The 18732-nt window shown below is 42.8% G+C and overlaps 2 protein-coding genes across 2 annotated transcripts; both read right to left on the bottom strand.

Moving 5' to 3' along the window:
• Positions 1–6568: 6568 nt before the first annotated feature.
• On the bottom strand, positions 6569–10291 carry polr1f (RNA polymerase I subunit F). The gene is made up of 4 exons (XM_079175618.1): positions 9977–10291; positions 9223–9364; positions 8714–8922; positions 6569–7750 (listed from the first exon to the last, which is right to left on the bottom strand). The coding sequence occupies exons 1-4, from the start codon at positions 10276–10278 to the stop codon at positions 7294–7296; spliced, it is 1110 nt and encodes a 369-aa protein (XP_079031744.1). The 5' UTR covers positions 10279–10291; the 3' UTR covers positions 6569–7293.
• A 2670-nt stretch (positions 10292–12961) lies between these two features.
• On the bottom strand, positions 12962–18602 carry tmem196 (transmembrane protein 196; the record flags this gene model as incomplete). The annotated part of the gene is made up of 5 exons (XM_079175540.1): positions 12962–13151; positions 13321–13439; positions 14311–14446; positions 16531–16587; positions 18438–18602. 5 exons carry the CDS (start codon positions 18600–18602, stop codon positions 13080–13082), a joined length of 549 nt encoding a protein of 182 aa, XP_079031666.1. The 3' UTR covers positions 12962–13079.
• Between the last annotated feature and the right edge of the window lie 130 nt (positions 18603–18732).

Here is an 18732-nt window from a genome sequence, read left to right as displayed (position 1 = left end):
ATTATGTCATTGTTATATTTCAAATGCAAAGTAGCACTTCAGTCCATGAATTGTAAATGCATTATCTTACATCACATAGCAGAAAGACAATCTTGACACTAAATCGCTATTGTATGTTGAGTGCGTATATCACCTTAATACCACGATAAAATCTAAGTACTGGTAGGCGGCTTGGGAAGAACGGCTGTTGGGAAACATGATTTCACTACTCTCACATGGATCACTGAGGGTGGGAAAAAAATGTGGATTATTAGTATGCAAGTATTGTGTTTATCACACTGCTGGAGAAGTTGTCATTTCGTCAGTTTGTTTTGTTTTGTTTTTAATATAGAGATCACTCGAGAACAGTATGTGTTCAGTGTGCTGCTCCAGAGCAGCCAGAGTTGTTCTCACCATGTAAATCTGTCTTCCTCCTCTGGCTCCTTCCTCAGTGTGCTGTAAGAGCACTGCCAAATCTCTCCCACCGCCACTGTAAATCTGAAACGAGACACTCCTCTCTCGTTCTCTTTCATTCTTTCTTTCTCCTTGAAACTTTTCTCCCTCTTTTTCATCTCTTTTCATATACATACAAAACAACATTGGCGTAAGAGTGGAGGAACAAACGCTAAGCAGAGGCAGATTAATGTAGTTGTACAGTAACTGCATTTACAGACTTATATTTGCACTGTAAGCCTCGTGTACATTGGCAATACTGTCCTTTATCAGGGTCTCGCCAATTAGGCAAATTTGTAGTTGACAATGTGAGAGGGAGGGAGTCAGTGGGAAGCAGAGGGAGTGAGGGGGATGAGTTTAACTCCTGACCCGTCTTCCTCTTCTTCATTGTGTCACTGGGACTCTCTTGGCCTTTCTTTCCTTCTCTCTCTCCACACCCAGAAGCTGACTCATTGGTTCACTTGTCCCACCTTCCGCTAGGTCCCGCCCTCTGATTGGCTGGACACTTTAAACAACAGCCAGTCACTGGGGTGTTTACACGGCTGGGTGGCCTGCGAAAGGTGGGGTTCATGTGTGTGGAAGTCGGGTAAACCCTAATACCACATTATATATCTCCCTGCTCTCCCCTGCTCCCAATTCCTCCCTCCCCCCTTTCTCCAAAGCTTCACCTCCTACTCGCCAAACCGCTGCAAGCCCTCAGCTCCTCCTTGCCAAATTACCCTTGTTCTCTTAACGCAACCTCTTTGCTCTCCCTTCTCCACTGCCACACTGAAAACCTCATTGCGCGGCTCCCCCACCCAGCGGTCACCCATGTCAGCACCTTGCCTCAGCTCTCACCCCCCCCCCCACTCCCACTCCTGGAGTCTGAGTAATGTCTGTGTTTATTTTCTGAAAGAAGGTCACCCACTCTCTGCTGTGTATTTTCAGGGTGCCATGTTTCATTTGTTTTAACGCTCATATTTTGAACTCTGGTGTATGCCGAGAAGTCTGAAAGAACGAGGAGACTGATGCCACCACTTGCACTTGATGATGATGATGATGTAGAGAGGAGCAGTGTGCTCATAGCACTTTGTCATTTAAGGTTCACCCTCATGCGATAAAAGTGTCTTTGTCTGGGTTTTGTTCTGGTGTAAATCATAATCTCTTAAAGCAGAGTTTTTTTTCCTCTTTACAGATTGTTTAAAATGTGTTTCTGCGCGACTGTTCTGCACACATTAGACTTTTTTTCTACGCAACACGGTGCCAGAACTGCTTAGGAAGAGGGGGACGTTGGAAAATATGGAGAGCACTGAAGAGAAATGTCACAAATCATCATATAAACAATACAGCTTTCCAGCTGGATTGATCACATGCAGTTCCTGAAAGGAGCCCTGCTACAGCAAACCCAAAATGGCATCCCAATACATTTCTTCTGATATCTTGTAATCAATTCAATATTACACAACAAAGAATGAAGAACAGGTAATTACGACTAAGCTGACCACAGTATTTTGGTCACCTGTAAGTGGAGCTCCACTGTTTAAAGTCATGATTCAGTGTAATCGATTCGGTCTGGATTTCTTGGTGTTTCTACTCATCTGTAACGAGTGGATATCCACCAAATGGAAATATTTTTTCTCTATCTGTGGATGAAACCTGTGGATGATACCCTTTACTCTTATTTTACCACCATGACAAAGCTGCCGCTGCACCAGAACTTCTTGAGCTCTCAAAGTCGGCTTCTGTGAGAGCTGCTCTCTCCAGCATGCATCTCTAAACTCATTGGAAGAGCTCTGAGTCGTTCTTTTTATGCTAAACACATTTGTCACATGTAGCCTTTTGTAATTAGCCTGCTAGCCAGAGTTGGCAACTGGTTCACTGATCAGGGGAGTTTCTTTCATCTTCACGTCAATGACTTTAAAAGTGCTTCTCCAGCAATCAGCTCTAACGTACACTTCATAAGCAGCACTTTGGCCACCCAGGTTTTCATCTCTCTCTCTCTTTCTCTCTCTCTCTCTTTTTCTCTCTCTCCAATATGGACCTTTAGCTCTGCCGTTTGAAAAGTCTGTCATAAAATTTAAATATTTAGTTGTGTCCTGGGTATTGTTCTGTAAAGCTACATGACTAAATATGAGATCATTCTTTCCACACGCATACGTTTTTTTTCTCCCGCTTTTGGCTTATTTATTTTTCTGTGGTTTTGGGAGGTTGTGACTGAAAGTCTGATGATATGCTGTGTGTGTTCCTCTTCTTACCCCTCCCCTCATTACTCCCCTTCACATTTCTGCTCTCTTCTCGTTTTATTCTCAAAAGGTATATAGGGAGTGATGAAAAATACATTTTTTTAGGTTAGCTTGTTGTTCCAAAGTAAATCACTGTGTTGACTTTCACACTTATGTGCATGCTCTTATGATTTGGCCTCATTCTTTCAATATTAGCTTAGTCTCTGTGGATGATGTTACTATCATAATAGCTGCATACAGTTAAGATTAAAACTATTTTTTCCCCCCCTTTTGTCCTTTCCATATTTCTCCAGTGTTTTGGGTGTAGGAGTTACACTGTCTAGACGTCTCTGAGCCTCCCATTAACTCCTGATTACAGTGAGCCCTATTAATCTCACTGGCCAGGGCAGTTGCACACACACACACACACACACACACACACACACACACACACACACACACACACACACACACACACACACACACACGAACAAATGGGCAGACAGAAAATAAGACAACAAATCTAATAAACTGAAAAGATATGAGGACCATTATGAATTCCAATGTTATTTCTGTGTGGAAAAAAAAACTTGTGACAACTGAAGCTGATTTTGTTACCCTGCTTCCAGTCATGCTGAACTAAGCTAATCGGCCGTGGCTTCGTATTCAAGGCACCAGTATGCTTCACCCGAACTGCTTGTCAAGTGGTTAAAAGAGCTTCGGGAAGCCACTCCACACATACCTTTCATACGTCATAATTCGGGACGCTCTGTGCAACAATTTCTGCAACTTTCCAAAACTAGCAATCCTACATTCACACCCCAAACGGTGCATTGATTATCCAGCTGTGAGGAGGGGAGAAAGTCAGCAGGGTTTAAACTTCTCTCTCTAGTCGTCTCTTTTTATTCTTTACACAACTAGTTCTTTCACTTTTCACTTCCAGCTATACACACTTTTGATTTATGGCATGGTGGGACGACAAACCTCTTCTCTTCTAGCACAAACCAGCCCTAAAAAATATTGAACAATTGTTTTTACTTAAAAATGATGCAGTCTAAATAAAGGAAAAGCTCAACGGAAGGGCAGTACCTGACACTGAAAAGAAAATATTTTGTGTTTCCACCTCTGTCCAACTGGAGAATGCGACACACACACACACACACACACACACACACACACACACACACACACACACACACACACACACACACACACACACACACACACACACACACACACACAGAGAGAAGTCAGATGATCAAATCGTTCAGTTACTACCTGAGGTATCTAAAAGATATATAGGTGTTTGAAATTGGACAAACATATACACACACACACACACACACACACACACACACACACACACACACACACACAAACAAGTAAAATGATGTCACAAGAAACACCCGTCCGTCGTTGCCAGGGTTACTGAGGGCAGGACGGTGGGTGTCAGGTACCATGGAAACAAACTAACTATGGGAATCCAACTCACCAACCAAAAGCAATGTTTACTTTTGGGGTTAACCGTGTGTGTGCATGAGCCCGTGTATACATGTGTGTGTGTGAACTCTGATCCCTTGGGAAAGAGTTTAATGCCGGAGCCCGTCTGACTCCGTGTGAGCTCACCTGAGGGAGCATTTAAAAAAAGAGATGCAAAGCAGAAGTGCCAGAAATCCCGTAGAAAAGCCTTTGAAAATGCCATAAAGAGATTTCATGGATGCCAGTAGGCCTGTGAGAGATGGGCCTTGATACGACTCAGCCCTGGCTGGGCCGTGATGGAGGATATATGGCCACAGTTGCACGGCTCTGACTGGTGGAACACTTAAGGTTTTATGACCTGCTGCCATTTGGGGCTCAGGGACGGAGCAGAGTGCCGACCACATAACTAATTAGGCCTGGCCAACGGGGGTGTGCATGGATGGGGATTTGTGGATTGTGGGTTGAGGATGTGGTGTGTCTGCATGGGTGAGCCAGTGAGTGCGTGGCATGGGTTGTTGTGTGCGAGTGTGTGTCCTGAACCCGAAGCATTGCGTCAGGGAGCCGTTTGTTCTCCATAAAGACTTCAGGGGTTCTTTCATGTATGAGCCGCCGGGCCTGGAAACTTTGACACAGGAGATAGACGCACACACACAGCCAATCTACACACATTAACACTCACACACATCAGAGACCACTCCTTGAGAGGCAGACAGAGGTGAATGAAAAGATAGTCTGGGCCGCTTAACAAAAACAACACTCCTCCTATTGTCCCATATCTCTCGCCCTCCCTCTTCTTCTTCTCTCCAGTGGAGGATCATGAAGATAAACGACCGAGCCTAGATATGAGAGTCCAGTGGCAGAAGGGGGAGGGGGGGGGGGGGGGGTATCAGGAGTGGAATGTGTGTGAACTGCACACCGCCTCCTATAAATCAGGGAGACAAGTAGGAGGAAGAGAGAAAGCAGGATAGGGGAAGATGGGGGGGGGAGTCAGCACGAGGGAGTGATAGGAGGAATGACAAGATAAAGGAGTGGTGATGGAGGGAGGGGGTACAGGTGCACACGGGCTGGGGATGAATTTGGGCAAAAGAGTGATATAGACGGGGGGGGGGGGGGGGGGGGGGGGGGGGGGGGGGGGTCATGGGAGGACAAATGACGATTAACCATTTAAAGTCCACTTGAACTTTTCAGACCATCTGTAAATCTCTACCGTTGAAAGTCGAGGTCATTCAGAGCCTTCTGGGAGCGACATGTAATGACTTTGTGGTCACAAGTACATTGGAATGTCCACAAAACGTTTTGAAAGCTGTTAAACATCTTCTGCTGAGGTCTAAAAGTAAAACTGTGTGGAAGTTCATTAAGAGCTCAAATGTTATTTCAGAACCACTTTATGAAGTATTTATAGTTTGTATGCCTTTATAAATGGTAAATAAGTAATTTACTATTAAAGATTAGCCATACGGCATAGCAACAACATTTGGGTTGCAAAGTGGTAAAACTACTTTGGTAATAATGCAGATATAAATATTGGCAATACATTAAAAGGGAGTGAAAAGCTTTCTTGATGAGTTAGAGAAGTTTGATAGCACTCATGTTTTAACCTTAACAATATAAACAGTTTCTCGGCTGTGATCAGTTTCTAGGCCAGCAGAGACTCCAGGACGTTAGTCCAGTAGACAACAGCACTTACGAGATATAACGTTTTAATTAGAGGTGCTAGTAGGCATATTTATTAAACATTGGACAGAGCCAAGTTGCTGTTTCCGGTCTTTATGCTGAGCTAAGCAGCTGCACATTTACTGTACAGACATGTGATATCTTCACATTTAACACTTAATCTAATTAAATAAACACTTGTGGGTTTCTCAACTTACTATAAGTTCTTAAGTCTGCAGAAATGTCAAGTCATTATTTAAGGTTTTAAATTGTAAGGCACATATGTACACGATCAGGTGTGAAAGATGAAGATGAGCCATGTTAATTGCAGCTCCTTATCTTTCCTCTTTAGGAGGCTCCCGATAAGCTCCCCAACTCTTAGCACCTTACATCTAATGAGACTCCCCACTGAAGGCTCTGTGTGTCTGTGTCTGTGTGTGTGTGTGTGGGGGGGGGGGGGGCAAAGAAAACACTAAGATCTTTAGGCCGTCTCTCAGCACTTTATCACCCGACACCAACTGGCCAGCATGAAAGAGTTTGTTGTGGGAGGGAATATGCCATGAAAAACAAGACATATTTGTATTAATAATCATCACAGGGATCATTTCTTCTAACAAATGCTGCAGTGTTGTAGATTTATAAAGTGGAGTGTTCGCAGACCCACTTTGTCTTCAGTTATTTTGAATAAACAATCAAGAATCATGGACATTTCAAACGATTCTGAATGAAAAATGGAAGCAGGATCAACATTTAAAAAATAGAGCACTTTAATTGGGATAAGAACTGAATATTTAATGTCCATTTCTGTTGGTTTTCATTCAAAGACAGACAACCCGCCTTCATGTGAAAACAGTCAATGCGACACTGAAGGAAGAGCAGAAATAAGTCCAGACTAATTCCTTCCATGATTTATTTAGAAGTGAAAAACATCCCCCTTCCATTGCAGCTAATATTCAAGACAATGGCACCCGAGAAAAGAGAAGTTTCTTAACCTGGGCTCATTGTCCAGCCTTCCTTCTTCGGTATACAAGCAGGAGAAAATGCACATGGATACCGAGCAGTAATATCAACTTAAGCATTTCCCATTTGGCTCTAAACTCGATGCTAAACCCTGGCCTACTTACTCTCGGCACATTGTTTAACATAGGAGGTTGACCAGGTTTCTCTCCTGTGTTTTAATGTCTATGAAGAAGTTTTGCTCCCCCCACAGGCTGTGTGAGAGAGTTGCAATCCAACGAGGACTGATCTGTCCAGTCTGCTTCCAGCCGTTCATGTGCTTTCCCACAAGCTACAACAAGCGACCGTAAAAAGGCTTCTTCTGCAAGCCCGACCTCCGATCAAATGATTTCAGAGGAGCTCAGAAGAACCCACCAGAAATCCGGCTTGCTAAAAAAAAAGCGTGTGTAATTGTTAAGGCACATCTGTATATTCCTCTAGAGCCATTGTTGTCATTAATGTTGTATCACCTTTGAATCTCACACACACACACAACTGAACCAATATCCAAACAGAATATACATTTTAGCTGCTAAATGTCACTTTTCCTCTTCTTCTTGGACTTTGGGGGTTCAGGAACTTGACTAACACTAGATATGACATCTGAACCAGTTTCGTGTCTCCTCTTTTTGCTTGGTTTGTCACTGAGGTAACCGCTGGAGTCACTGCCGTGGACCTCCATGGTAGAGAGCTCAACCGCCTCCTCTTCTTCTTTCACATGCTTTTTCTTCTTCTTCTTCTTCTTCTCCTCAACAGCTTCATTACCATTTTCTTCAATGATTGTTCTGTTCAGCTCTGGCGTTGTGCGGCCATCCACTTGGCAGGAAAGTATACTTGTCACCTCCTCCCCTTTGACTTTGTCTCTCTTCTTTTTCTTCTTCTTCTTGGGGGTGTCTTCAGGAGACTCGGTGGGTTCTGGGTTCGGTTCTGGCTGGTCTGCAGGGACGCCCGACTCTGAGCTCTCACCCACAGCCAGCAGCTCTTGCACCCTGAAACACACACAGACAAAACACAGTCATCAATCAAGGGTTCAGCCACACCGTTGAAACTATTATGCAACCAGTTCATACAGCAAAACATGAGACGAAGAAAAGTGTCAATCACAAAGTCAATGTTATTAATGTTACATTTCTAAAGAACGTAAAAAATACTTTTGATACTATTATTGAGTCAAACAAGGTTTATTATTCAGTACGCGTAGCTGCAAACTCAAGTGGGTCAAAAAAAAGGTGACAGCCCCCTCACAACAGCATCGTTTTTTATTCTTAAATAATAATAAATAAATATCTTTAGCAACTAGAAGACATCACCTTGTGCTCTGAGAAATTGCATTTCACTATCCTCAGATTTTATTGACTAAACAAAACTAATCAAGATAAGAAAGCTGTAGAAAATGTTCAAGTGCATGTTGTCTTCAACCATGTACCTCTTTCTTCTCTCTTTCTCTCGGCTACACTCGAGGACTCACGACACTGACAGAAGTAGCAGTCAGGGCGCAGTAGCCGAGATGTTCCGATGCGGGGAGCACATGTGATAGAATTGCGGCTTCTCTGGTGAATTAAACGTTCAGCCAGACGCAGCAGGACTTTGCATCGAAAACAACAGGAGCAGATGTTTGGACGCACATCGGCTAACCTGCTTTGACAGGTGAAGCGCTCGCTTCCCGTAGAAAAATCTATATTACGCCTACGCTGCTTTTTAATTGTTAGCTCCATTTGGACAAGCTAACGTTCTGTAGCTGAGCTAATCATCAACAGTTTTCATCACAAACATTTAGTCAAGTAGTTCCTGCATCAAGTGGACGTGTGTCTGATCTGCCCCGCAGTTGTATTTGAAATCACGTGGGTGCCATACTTTTAAAATTAAAACGCTGCCGAGTTGCAGCTTTGTAACTAAAGAGAACCCAGATTAGTTTTGCCTCCCGTCCAGCCACCACCACCATCCACACGTACCTGGTCCTGTCCAGCCGGCCTCTGATCAGCAGCACCCCCGCAGTGTCAGCGTCGAGAGCGGTCACCTCGAACTCCATCTCTGCTCCGATTCTCGGCCCCGCGTCCCGCCAGGTCTCCACAGACACCAGGTTGGGTTTGGGGATGCTGGCGTTGAAGCAGCCGTGCACCAGGCAGCCCACATGGCTCACTCCTAGTTTATTCACTTTACCCTGGGAATAGAAACGGATTAATTACATGCATAAAAGTGGGACACAGATAAACAATCTTCTTAGGTCATTTTCACAAGCTATATTCCGTTTTTGTGGGCTTTATTTAGCATATTCTGTACGGGCCTCGGACTAGTTGTTTTGGTTCGCACCAGAGTACGATTACTGATTGTAAGATATTTTCTTTAAGCCTTGTTCCTGCAGAGCAACACAACAAGACCAAGACACATGTCAACACTACGAATGGCTGTAAGCCACTCTGGATAACAGCATCTGCCCGAGTTCAGTAGATGTAAATCTCACCAGCAGCTTCTGTCCTTTATCGGGCTGAAAGACGATGAAGTTGGCCTCGATGTCCATGTGGATGTAGCCGCTGTCGTCGTAGATGTTTCCATGGTGACCCACTATACTGATGTTTTCATAAGCGAGGGGTACTCCCTTTAGACTGAAAAAGTCAAACAGGCCAAGGTGAATTAGTTTGATACAGAATAAGATATATTATACATATATATACACATATCACATTCAGGGTCAAATTAAACATGCAAATTGTTGTCACACCAGATCCATTTAAAAGAAAAATAAACAACTCACAGAGGCCATTTAAGAACACCTTATAACATTAGATCACTTTAAATTAAACATTAAATCAGGTGTGTTTATCTGATAAAACCAATAGAGATCAGATGGTAAAGTGGTGGGAGCAGGACAGAGAACCACCTTCTCTTGGTTGTATTTACAGTCAGGCTGACAGCCCGGACCAAGTGGTGGAAAGTAACTAAACACATTAACTTCCTACTCTGTTACATGTATTGGACTGCTTCAGTGAGTAACTAGATAGTTAACAGATTCAAGTTTACATAAGAAGTGTGATGCAATTATATAAATGTACTATAAAGTAGTACAATTAGCTTCACTTCCACGGCTGCGAGGATAAATACTGCAAACACAGTAATGCACTTACAGGGGGCAGTCTGCTGCACGATTAATACTTTTACTTTTGATACTTTAAATACATTTGGCTTGTAGTGAATTTTAAAGTGAAAATTGTTGTTACCTTCGGGAGAACTTTAGCAGCTCGGCCTCCAGCTCCTCCTGTATACCGGTCCTCTTCTTGTTCAGGTACATGGGCGGCAGGGCGACGTGTCTCCGGTGCGTGTTCATGACCAGACACGAGTACGGGGCTGACAGCAGCTCGGAGGCGGCTGCGAACGAGGGGACTGAGCACGCGACGGCGCTCGCGTGTCTGCCCGGTACGTAGGACTTTTCTGTCAGTTGGACTTCGGCACTGGCGGCGGTTATTTCACCGGACATGTTCACCTGTTTTGGGTCGTCTTCAGCATGCTCAAAATTCGCCATGCCGTTTAGGGAGACCGGAAGACGCAAGACACGCAATTTCCGGTTTGGAGAAGGCTCAACAGCTGTCAAGATATTTAGTTTTATTGCCGCCTGCTGGTCAGGAGGGGGAATTATAGTCGAAAAATAATTAAAATAGTGACCATTAAAAAAGGGAATCTATTGACTTAATAAATAACAGTTATATCTGCATATTTAAACAAGACGACTTGAATTCAATGTTAAAAAAAGGATTGTATGTAATAATCATTGCATTCTTTTTTTTATATAAATAAAGCATGATAGTAACCGAATATATTTATAACTCATCTCGTTAGTAGGCCTGTATGCATACATCAAAATACCTGCAATGGTTACATTATTTACTAATAAACATTTAGCTGCATTTAAATATTCTTTGTTGTTGTAGTGGTGGGTTTTTACAAACCTGTTTGATATGTCAAATCTTAATCATGCTGTTTTCAAATGCTGTGAAATGAAAGTACCAATGTCTCAGAATTGTATTTACTTATAAGTTAGCATAAAGGCACAAAAGCAGTTCCCACCCAGCCAACAAGGCAAAGCAGGCGAATGCCTCGGAGCCCCCAGAGGCCGCTGAATGCCCCAGGTTCACAGTATGGCAATTGGTTTGTGGTAATGTCATTAAGTGTTACTAAATCTAGATTTAAGCTCATTATTTCAGGTGATGCTTTTATTACTGGGTGCATGTAATACAATTTGATTTGGTTTAATCAGACAGAAACGCTGGTGGCATGTAATATTCCATCATAGTGATATTGTACACACTGCACAGGGAATAGGAGGAAGAGAGAGAGTGAAAAGTGGCCCAGCAGGGCACACACCCAGCAGGTAAATCCGGTGACTCTTCCAGTACAGTCACTCCTGTAATGAACATTCACAGACAAAAAGCTTATCATACTCTTCAGGACAAAGTTTGAACCAAATGTGTTTTTGAAGTGAAATGCTTGGGACAGTATTTTCATAACTGACATGGATCTTTACTGTTTTTGAAGCCATTAAAAAATGAGGCGTTTCCTCACCAACATGCCCTTTGTTAACTGCGGGGTTACCAAGGATTCTGTAAAGCTGTTCATCTGATAAGAGACGGTCATTGATTCTGTATCCCGTTCTCACCTGCGATGGCACAATAAGATCATTCGGGTGACCTACGGTGTCAATTAGAGCAACTACTGCACGCACGCATACACACTATACACACTCGCACACAGTCTAATATAGTGTTACTGTATTCTGACAGAGCAGCACCACAGGAGGTCACATGATTCAACATTTCACACACACACACACACACACACACAAAGACACACACAGTGCAGATCTGGTGCTCTCTTGGGCGCCATGGCCCCACTCCTTACTGTTGTCACAGTGATAAATTGTGACGTGGTTTCTGAGTCAGCAAGAGCTACCAGGGGCTTCTGCTGCTGTGGCCCTAGTCAACACACACACACACACACCCACACACACACACACACTGCGGGGCTTTCTGGAGTAGGCAAACACCATAAGGAGGAAGGTTATTGAGCAGCATGCTGTTGCCAGAGCAATTGTATATCTTCATTTGAGGTCACAGCTGTGTGTGTGTGTCTGTGTGCATGCATGTGAGTGTGGGTGATGGTGTTTATTGTTGGTTGAGAGGTGGTTTGATAGGTTTTACTCCATCACTTAACTTTATGACGAGTGTGTGAACCTTGAGAAGAGCCAAAGGTATCCCTGAGTTAAACTCTGGTCGCATAGGAATGCATTGCTTCCTAAATATTGCTCCATATTGATTATGTTGACAGCGTGGTCTGCAAGTTTTCAATGTGTGATATTGTACACTTAGTTTTTAAGATTTACATGCATTTATCAAAATATTAAACGTTTAGGTTTTAGAATGCTGTGAGTAATAACTCACAACATTTGCTACACTTACTGAAACATGTAAAGTCTTTTTCTTTAAGTGTAATAAGAAAGGCCTAATCTGCATATGTTGGGACGATAACACCAAACTCATCTTGCTGCTCTCTGTGTGCAAATTAATCAGTCAATCATTGCTGAACTCAAAATATTGCACTAAATTCCACTGAGATAGTCCATGCAAGATAAGCCATCACTCAGATTTGTCATACATTTAATTAAATTCACTTTATAAGAAGCATTTATAAAAATATCTTTGCTTTATAGGTAAGGCTAGATTCCTGATATACAAGCATGGATATACAATACAGTACATTGCGCATCACTGCATTTCATATCAAACCATTCCATTATTGGACAATACATACAGTTAACTGCAGGCTATCTCAAGATCTGCATTCCATAAACCCATAACAAGACACAGAGAGAGAGAGAATAAAGACACTGAGACTGAAATAACAGTAGCTCTTCAAGTGAATCAGCTGCATGCTCGGTTTGTGCTCATAAAATCTATCCTTCCTGCTCAGTATAGCTTTAAGGTCAGATGATACCACGCAGATGTTTGCCACCTGAATTACGACCCAAACGGCTGCTCTCCGTCCAGGCTTTGGTTTGAGTTTATCTAGGGGGGGGTTTGAACCCGTGTTTGCATAATCATTCAGAAGCATAAACGCCTCCATCTTGTTGTCAAAATGTCCTTCTTTCACTCTGGCGGCAGAGGAAAAGGGTTCCATGTTGAGAAACCTGGTTTCACCCCGTGCACTCAGGATATAGTTACTGCGTATGTCGCAGGATGTTTAGAACGTAGTACATGCTGTATTACAGCAAGCGATTCATGAACTGTCTCTGGTTCAGTGTGTGCAAGTCGCCATTGGTGATACATTGTGTCATGGTGATGCTGTGGTGTGTCCGTTGTAAGAGATCTGAGGAATGCCGTTGCTGGAGTTGTCCAGGATCTCCTGTGAGGGGACACACAAACACACCTAACTTAACACACACTGCCCAAACACAAACTTTAAAATCCTCTTAGGTCATGAAACATACATTCTCCTACAACTGTTAGAGCCTACGGTCATACTGTTGACAAGTTGAGCAGTAAGAAGCTCTCTTCTGCTGTCACCCTCCTACCTTCTCGGTCATCTCGTGCGAGTGGTGTAGCGAGTGTTCCCTCTCAAGGAACATCCTCTGCTGCTCGGAGCTCGCCAGGCGACAGGTGAGCCACGTGGATAAGGTACAGGAGGAGATCCCTGGACAAGACAGGAGAAGGGAAACCAGCTGAAGGAAGAAGGGATGGTTCTTTATTTTAAGAGTGGGCTGTCCCATCTTTAGTATCTTCTTAGCCATGCTAGTGTCGTGCCTCTAGGACGCCAGGAGGTCCAAACTGAAATATCTCAACAACTATTGGATGGATTGAGCTGGAATATTGTACAGACGTTCATGATCCCGAGAGGATGAATCCATAATGACTTTGGTGATCCCCTGACTTTTCCTCTATCACAACCAGCAGGGCAAAGTTTTCAAACTATTGAATGCATTGCTGTGAAATGTAATACAGATGTTCATGTCAGCCTCAACATTTGGTGCCACCATAAGGTATTTTAATTATTAATTAAGGCTCAACAGTAATTTGTGCTAATTAGCAAATTATACTTTGCTAACCTGCAAAACTAACATGGTAAACATTATGTCTGCTAAACATCGGCATGTTAGCATAGTCACTGCAAGCATTTTAGTATGCTGGCGTTAGCATTTAGCTCAAAGCACTGCTGGGCTACTCTTGTTAAAACAGAGGAAGAGTGGCAAAGGACACAAAGTGTGAGAGAGACTAAAGAAAATGGAGGAACATTTGTCCACTCCGTCTTCTTGAGTTGGAGCTATGATGTGTGACTCATAGTAATAGGTTTGGGATAATTAACAGTATTGATAGGTCTCAAATAAAGAGCTGCTTTACTTTTAATTTAAACCTTTGAATATAACTATTCTCTTTGAACACTTGAACAAAGATATGTTCCAACAACATTCCTATATTATGATAGCATACACATGGCACATACAGTAGTAACACGTGTGTTCAGCTGCGTGGCATTGCATCACATTGTGTTGTCATGTTTTGTTTACCCAGACAGGCCAGAGTCATGGCAGCCAGATGGATCGAGTGCATGGAGTCTGGTCGTTTGTTCAGCGCCCGGACAAACTGGAAGTTGAGGATCCCACCAATCAGACCACAGATACAGCATGCCGAAAACAGGATCATCTGAGGGAGAGAGACAGAGAGAATGGTTTATGTTGATGCAAACGGCGGAATTGATATCTTAGCAACACAACTGTAAACAAACTGACAAAATGTGATGAGTTGGGAGATATATATATATATATAACTACTATTGAGCTTCCGTCTCCATCATTCTGCTGTTTTGGATGACAGCTGCTCTGATGAGTAATGTGTATCAGTCAAAATAAATCTAATTTTCTATTAGAAAATTGGATCGCTCTGAAAGCACACTTTCTCTTCCAGAAATATTGCACGGCTTGTAAATATGCTTGCATCACTCACTTGTTTTTGTACTTGTGTGTGAGTGTCTGACTTGTGTGTTAGATGGTTGGTGAGATTTTCCTTTCAGTATTCAATTAATCACATTTTACAGATGACCTCCTTAGAATAAGAAAGCAGCTGGAAAACTCCAACCCAGTATGCAAATCTAATTTTCCCCAGCAGGATCTGATGGGATAATAACCGCAGTTCCGTTACTTTGTAATCAAAATAACAATATCCAATCGATGTATTTCTACTCCCTGTTGATTTTGCAAGCATGTGTGTGTGTGTGTGTGTGTGTGTATTGTGTCAGGAGTTCAGATTATCTTTCATTGCTCCCAGTACAGATGCCTTTAGTGCCTTTAACTGCATGGAAAAGGGCTTCTCCAATTTCATTCATTACCCGGTGAAGTGTGGAAAGCGGCTGGCAGGACTCCGGAGCCAAACTAACCTAATGCAATCATCACCCCGCAGGCAAACAAGGAAAGAGGGAATGGAAAGAAATGAGGAGAGGAAGATGGAGAGAGTCAGAGCATCGAAACGACTGGGGAGAGTTTGATTGAACAGAGAAGGTAGATGGATGAGAGCGATGAAAAAGGGAAAGACACGAGGTTAAAGATGGCGACACAGACAATCGGCGGGGATGGATAGGGTGAGACAGAGGGAGAGAAAGGTTGAGGGATGTCTCTGTTACAGCAGATTGTGCTGACATTGATCCATCGTTAGTGCCCTCCCCGCAGGAGACAGAGAGTTAGAGAGAAACACGAGGACTCGGACACAAAGGGACTGCGACGCGATCGCTGAGCAAAGAAAGACGGAGAGAACGACAGAGAGAGAAGAGGAGAGGTGACTGCTCGTCTCCTCTGGTTTCCTCAGACGTCTTTTTCAGAGGACACTGTACGCACCTGCAGGACTGAACACACACACACACATGTACACACAAGCACTTTTGGGTGACAGGTCTTAAGACTGTCTACCCCTGGACACTTACAAGTAAAGACAATGTGTAAATGTGCACGACACAGACAGTACATATATTTGCATTCTTCACAGTGCACATTCCCGAGAGTTTATGTGTACGGATTCATATTCTATGAATGATGGGTGACAGCACATGATATCATCGAGTCATCTCTTTGAGTAGGACGAGTATTTGATGTTGAAAAAAAAAGATCTTTCAAAAGAAAAACACCTTTAAAATCACAATAATAAATTCAGATTCATCTTCATCATCTCTCAAAGACTGCTTTGCCTGCACTAAATGCCAATCATCTCAAAAATTGTGTCTGGATCCACTTTGAATGACTCAAAAGTCACCAATCTATGAGAATCTTACTTACTAATAAGGTAAAAACTCCAGCAACACTTTGTAGAACAACTCAACTGTTTAGACCAACGGGTCTCGGCTTGTGGCCTTCATCAGGTGTCCCACACATTATTCGAAACAGTCAAGTATACCTAAATTATTGCGGGAGTTTCGACCTCTACAGACTTTTTCCCTTCTCCGTGCACCTTGGAAGTAGGTGAAGTTGTTCCAGAAACCCCTGCTTTGCTTCATATTTACTGTACAGATATGAGAGTGGTATCAATCTCATTTAACCATGGCAAAAAAAAGAATAAGCATATTCCCCAAAATGTGGAATTCATGTGGAACACTTTGACTCTCCAATGTGTCACATCACTGTAGAGCCTGTTCTGTTTGCTGTAGCAGGAAAATGCAGTTTATAGCAAGAGAAAACTAATATGAAAGGACAACAAAAGAGGCTAGTGGGAAACAGAGGAACTAAATATGTACATGCACTCACAATAAGGCCTGTCCTCTTGCGAGCACACAGCACTCCGCACATCCCACAGACCAGAAACTGGAAAGAGAGAAAGAACAACAAATGAGTAAATGAGCAGTTTCAGAAGTTGTTGTCTTACAAAAATGGCTGGTTAAGAAACTAAATGAAATTGATTCTATTTTTATTATTACATTCTTTGACTTCTTCTCATTTTTCAATCTTTAAGTTACAGTATGTTGAAGTTTTGAATACATTTATTGAATGTTTGGAAGCAATCTAAAATCATTTTCAGTTAATTATTAAGAGTAACTCAAGGTGCACTTACTATCTTATACAGAGCTTTCAGCCCTATCTGGTTGCCTTCTTCGGTGGATGAAGTATGCTATATTGACAACTCTGGGAATGTGCCTCTAAAGACAAACTTTAAGGACTGGTTGGATTAAACGAAGATCGAGGCTTTTGATTTTGAAATTACACACTCAACAATCTTTGAGAGTTAACAGATGACCTTCCAGTTGTCAAAAGGTTGCCCAATAACTTGGGAAAATATTTGAAGTAATTAATTTAAGTAATCCGATGTAGAAAGAAACATAACTCTAAATGTCCTGACAAATATAAGAAATGAACGAGGATCACTTTCCAGCAGAATACTTGGACATCTAATGTACGTTGAGGACAGCGGTCAGTCGGTCTTAATGCCTGTCACTTCCTGATATGAGATATTTTGGTAATCACGAGTCACAGCTGCTGACTCAGCAGAGAGATTTCAACAGCTGTGAGGTTGAACACAAACGTGTCATGCTGCATAACAGCTTTGCAGCAACTTTATACACCACAAACACTCAAACCTACAACCTATGTAATATCACCAATTTCTTTCTCTCCACATATTTCCACATACCACAGGGGGCTTTGAGATACACTTTGCAGAAGTACAGATACGTTTTTCTATGACTTATATTTCCTGAGCTCCAAACACTTACAGTAATTCTCAGCAAGACTGTCTTACCTCATATTCAAGTCGTTGAATCAAGGTTATATATACGAGAAATGTGCAGCAAAATCAAGACAGTGAGTCAGAGGGCAGCACTGTAACAGGAGGAGACATATGCAGAGGAGTGAGGGTATGATTGTGCGTAAAAGCTTTAACCCTCCAACAACTCAAGCATGAATGAATAAAACCAATATTTAACTGACACCAGACGCATCTAGGAGGCCGAATTACTCTGTGCTTCTTAACATCTAATGGACAAACACATTTAGATACATAAAAGACAAGCAGCATCAAAACTTCTTCACCACATCCTGGGTCTTAATACATGGAGCCGAGTCACAACTTTTAGTGATAAATATGAGATAAACAACCACCAGTATAAACAAAAATCAATGTAATAGTCTAATTTTAACAAAAGCTTTTTACTGTGCTCTCTCTCTCTCTCTCTCTCTCTCTCTCTCTCTCTCTCTCACACACACACACACACACACACACACACACACACACTGCGTGTGATATAGCTTCACAGAGTCTTGAACCATAGAAAAGCCTGGAAGACTTTGGAAGTATTGTATATTGTGTTGAATTGTGAGGTTATTTAGAGTTATACTTACAGTTTTAGATATATTAGTAGTAAAGCATTTATATGAAACTCACTTTATCAAATTAATTAATTAGAACCCAACTTCTGCTAATATCTTCCAGTCAAAAACATAACAAAACAGCAATAAATCTTAGCCTACAGAGATTCGGGCTACAGCCTGCTAATGAGGCATGTTTTTGAGATACATAATCAAAGGTGTATAAGGAAGATAGTTCCCCTGAGTTGTATCTGTGCCACTATACCCTTCACATCACCCCTGGAGATACTCATCCTCTCTGGAAGTAGGCTAAATGAAGAAAAGTAAGGACAAAAGTTGTTCCCAGAACGTACACAGAGTCCGCTCCACACCGGGGACGCGTCGCCCTGCTGCGGCTTATGATGGCCCCGGACCCAGCTAATGCCAACGGCTCCCAGGACGATGCTCGCCACACCGAGGCCCACCTCCACCACGGACAGCAGGAGCAGGCTCCACAGGATCTTGCGGCTGGAGCACATCCTGCCCCGGGCATCGCTCCAGCTCCAGCAGGAGGCGGACAGGGGGGCGAGACGGGAGTCCGCTTCCCGGTGCTCCGAGGGCGACGCGGCTCTACTGCTTCACATGCCCGGCTGGAAAAAGAGGGATTAT

Source organism: Pholis gunnellus (genome assembly GCF_910591455.1).
Source record: "Pholis gunnellus genome assembly, chromosome: 16".
Classification (NCBI taxonomy): Eukaryota; Metazoa; Chordata; class Actinopteri; order Perciformes; family Pholidae; genus Pholis; species Pholis gunnellus.
Note: the sequence above shows the minus strand (reverse complement) of the source record. Positions and strands in the feature narration are given on the sequence as shown.

Bases quoted from the DNA above. Each gene is read 5' to 3' on its own strand.
- polr1f (XM_079175618.1), bottom strand. From the start codon at position 10,278: ATGGCGAATTTTGAGCATGCTGAAGACGACCCAAAACAGGTGAACATG. The intron at 8,923-9,222 runs GTGAGATTTACA...TTCTATTCCCAG, and splicing joins ATAAAGGACAGAAGCTGCTG to GGTAAAGTGAATAAACTAGG. The intron at 7,751-8,713 runs GTACGTGTGGAT...TGTGTGTTTCAG, and splicing joins GGCCGGCTGGACAGGACCAG to GGTGCAAGAGCTGCTGGCTG.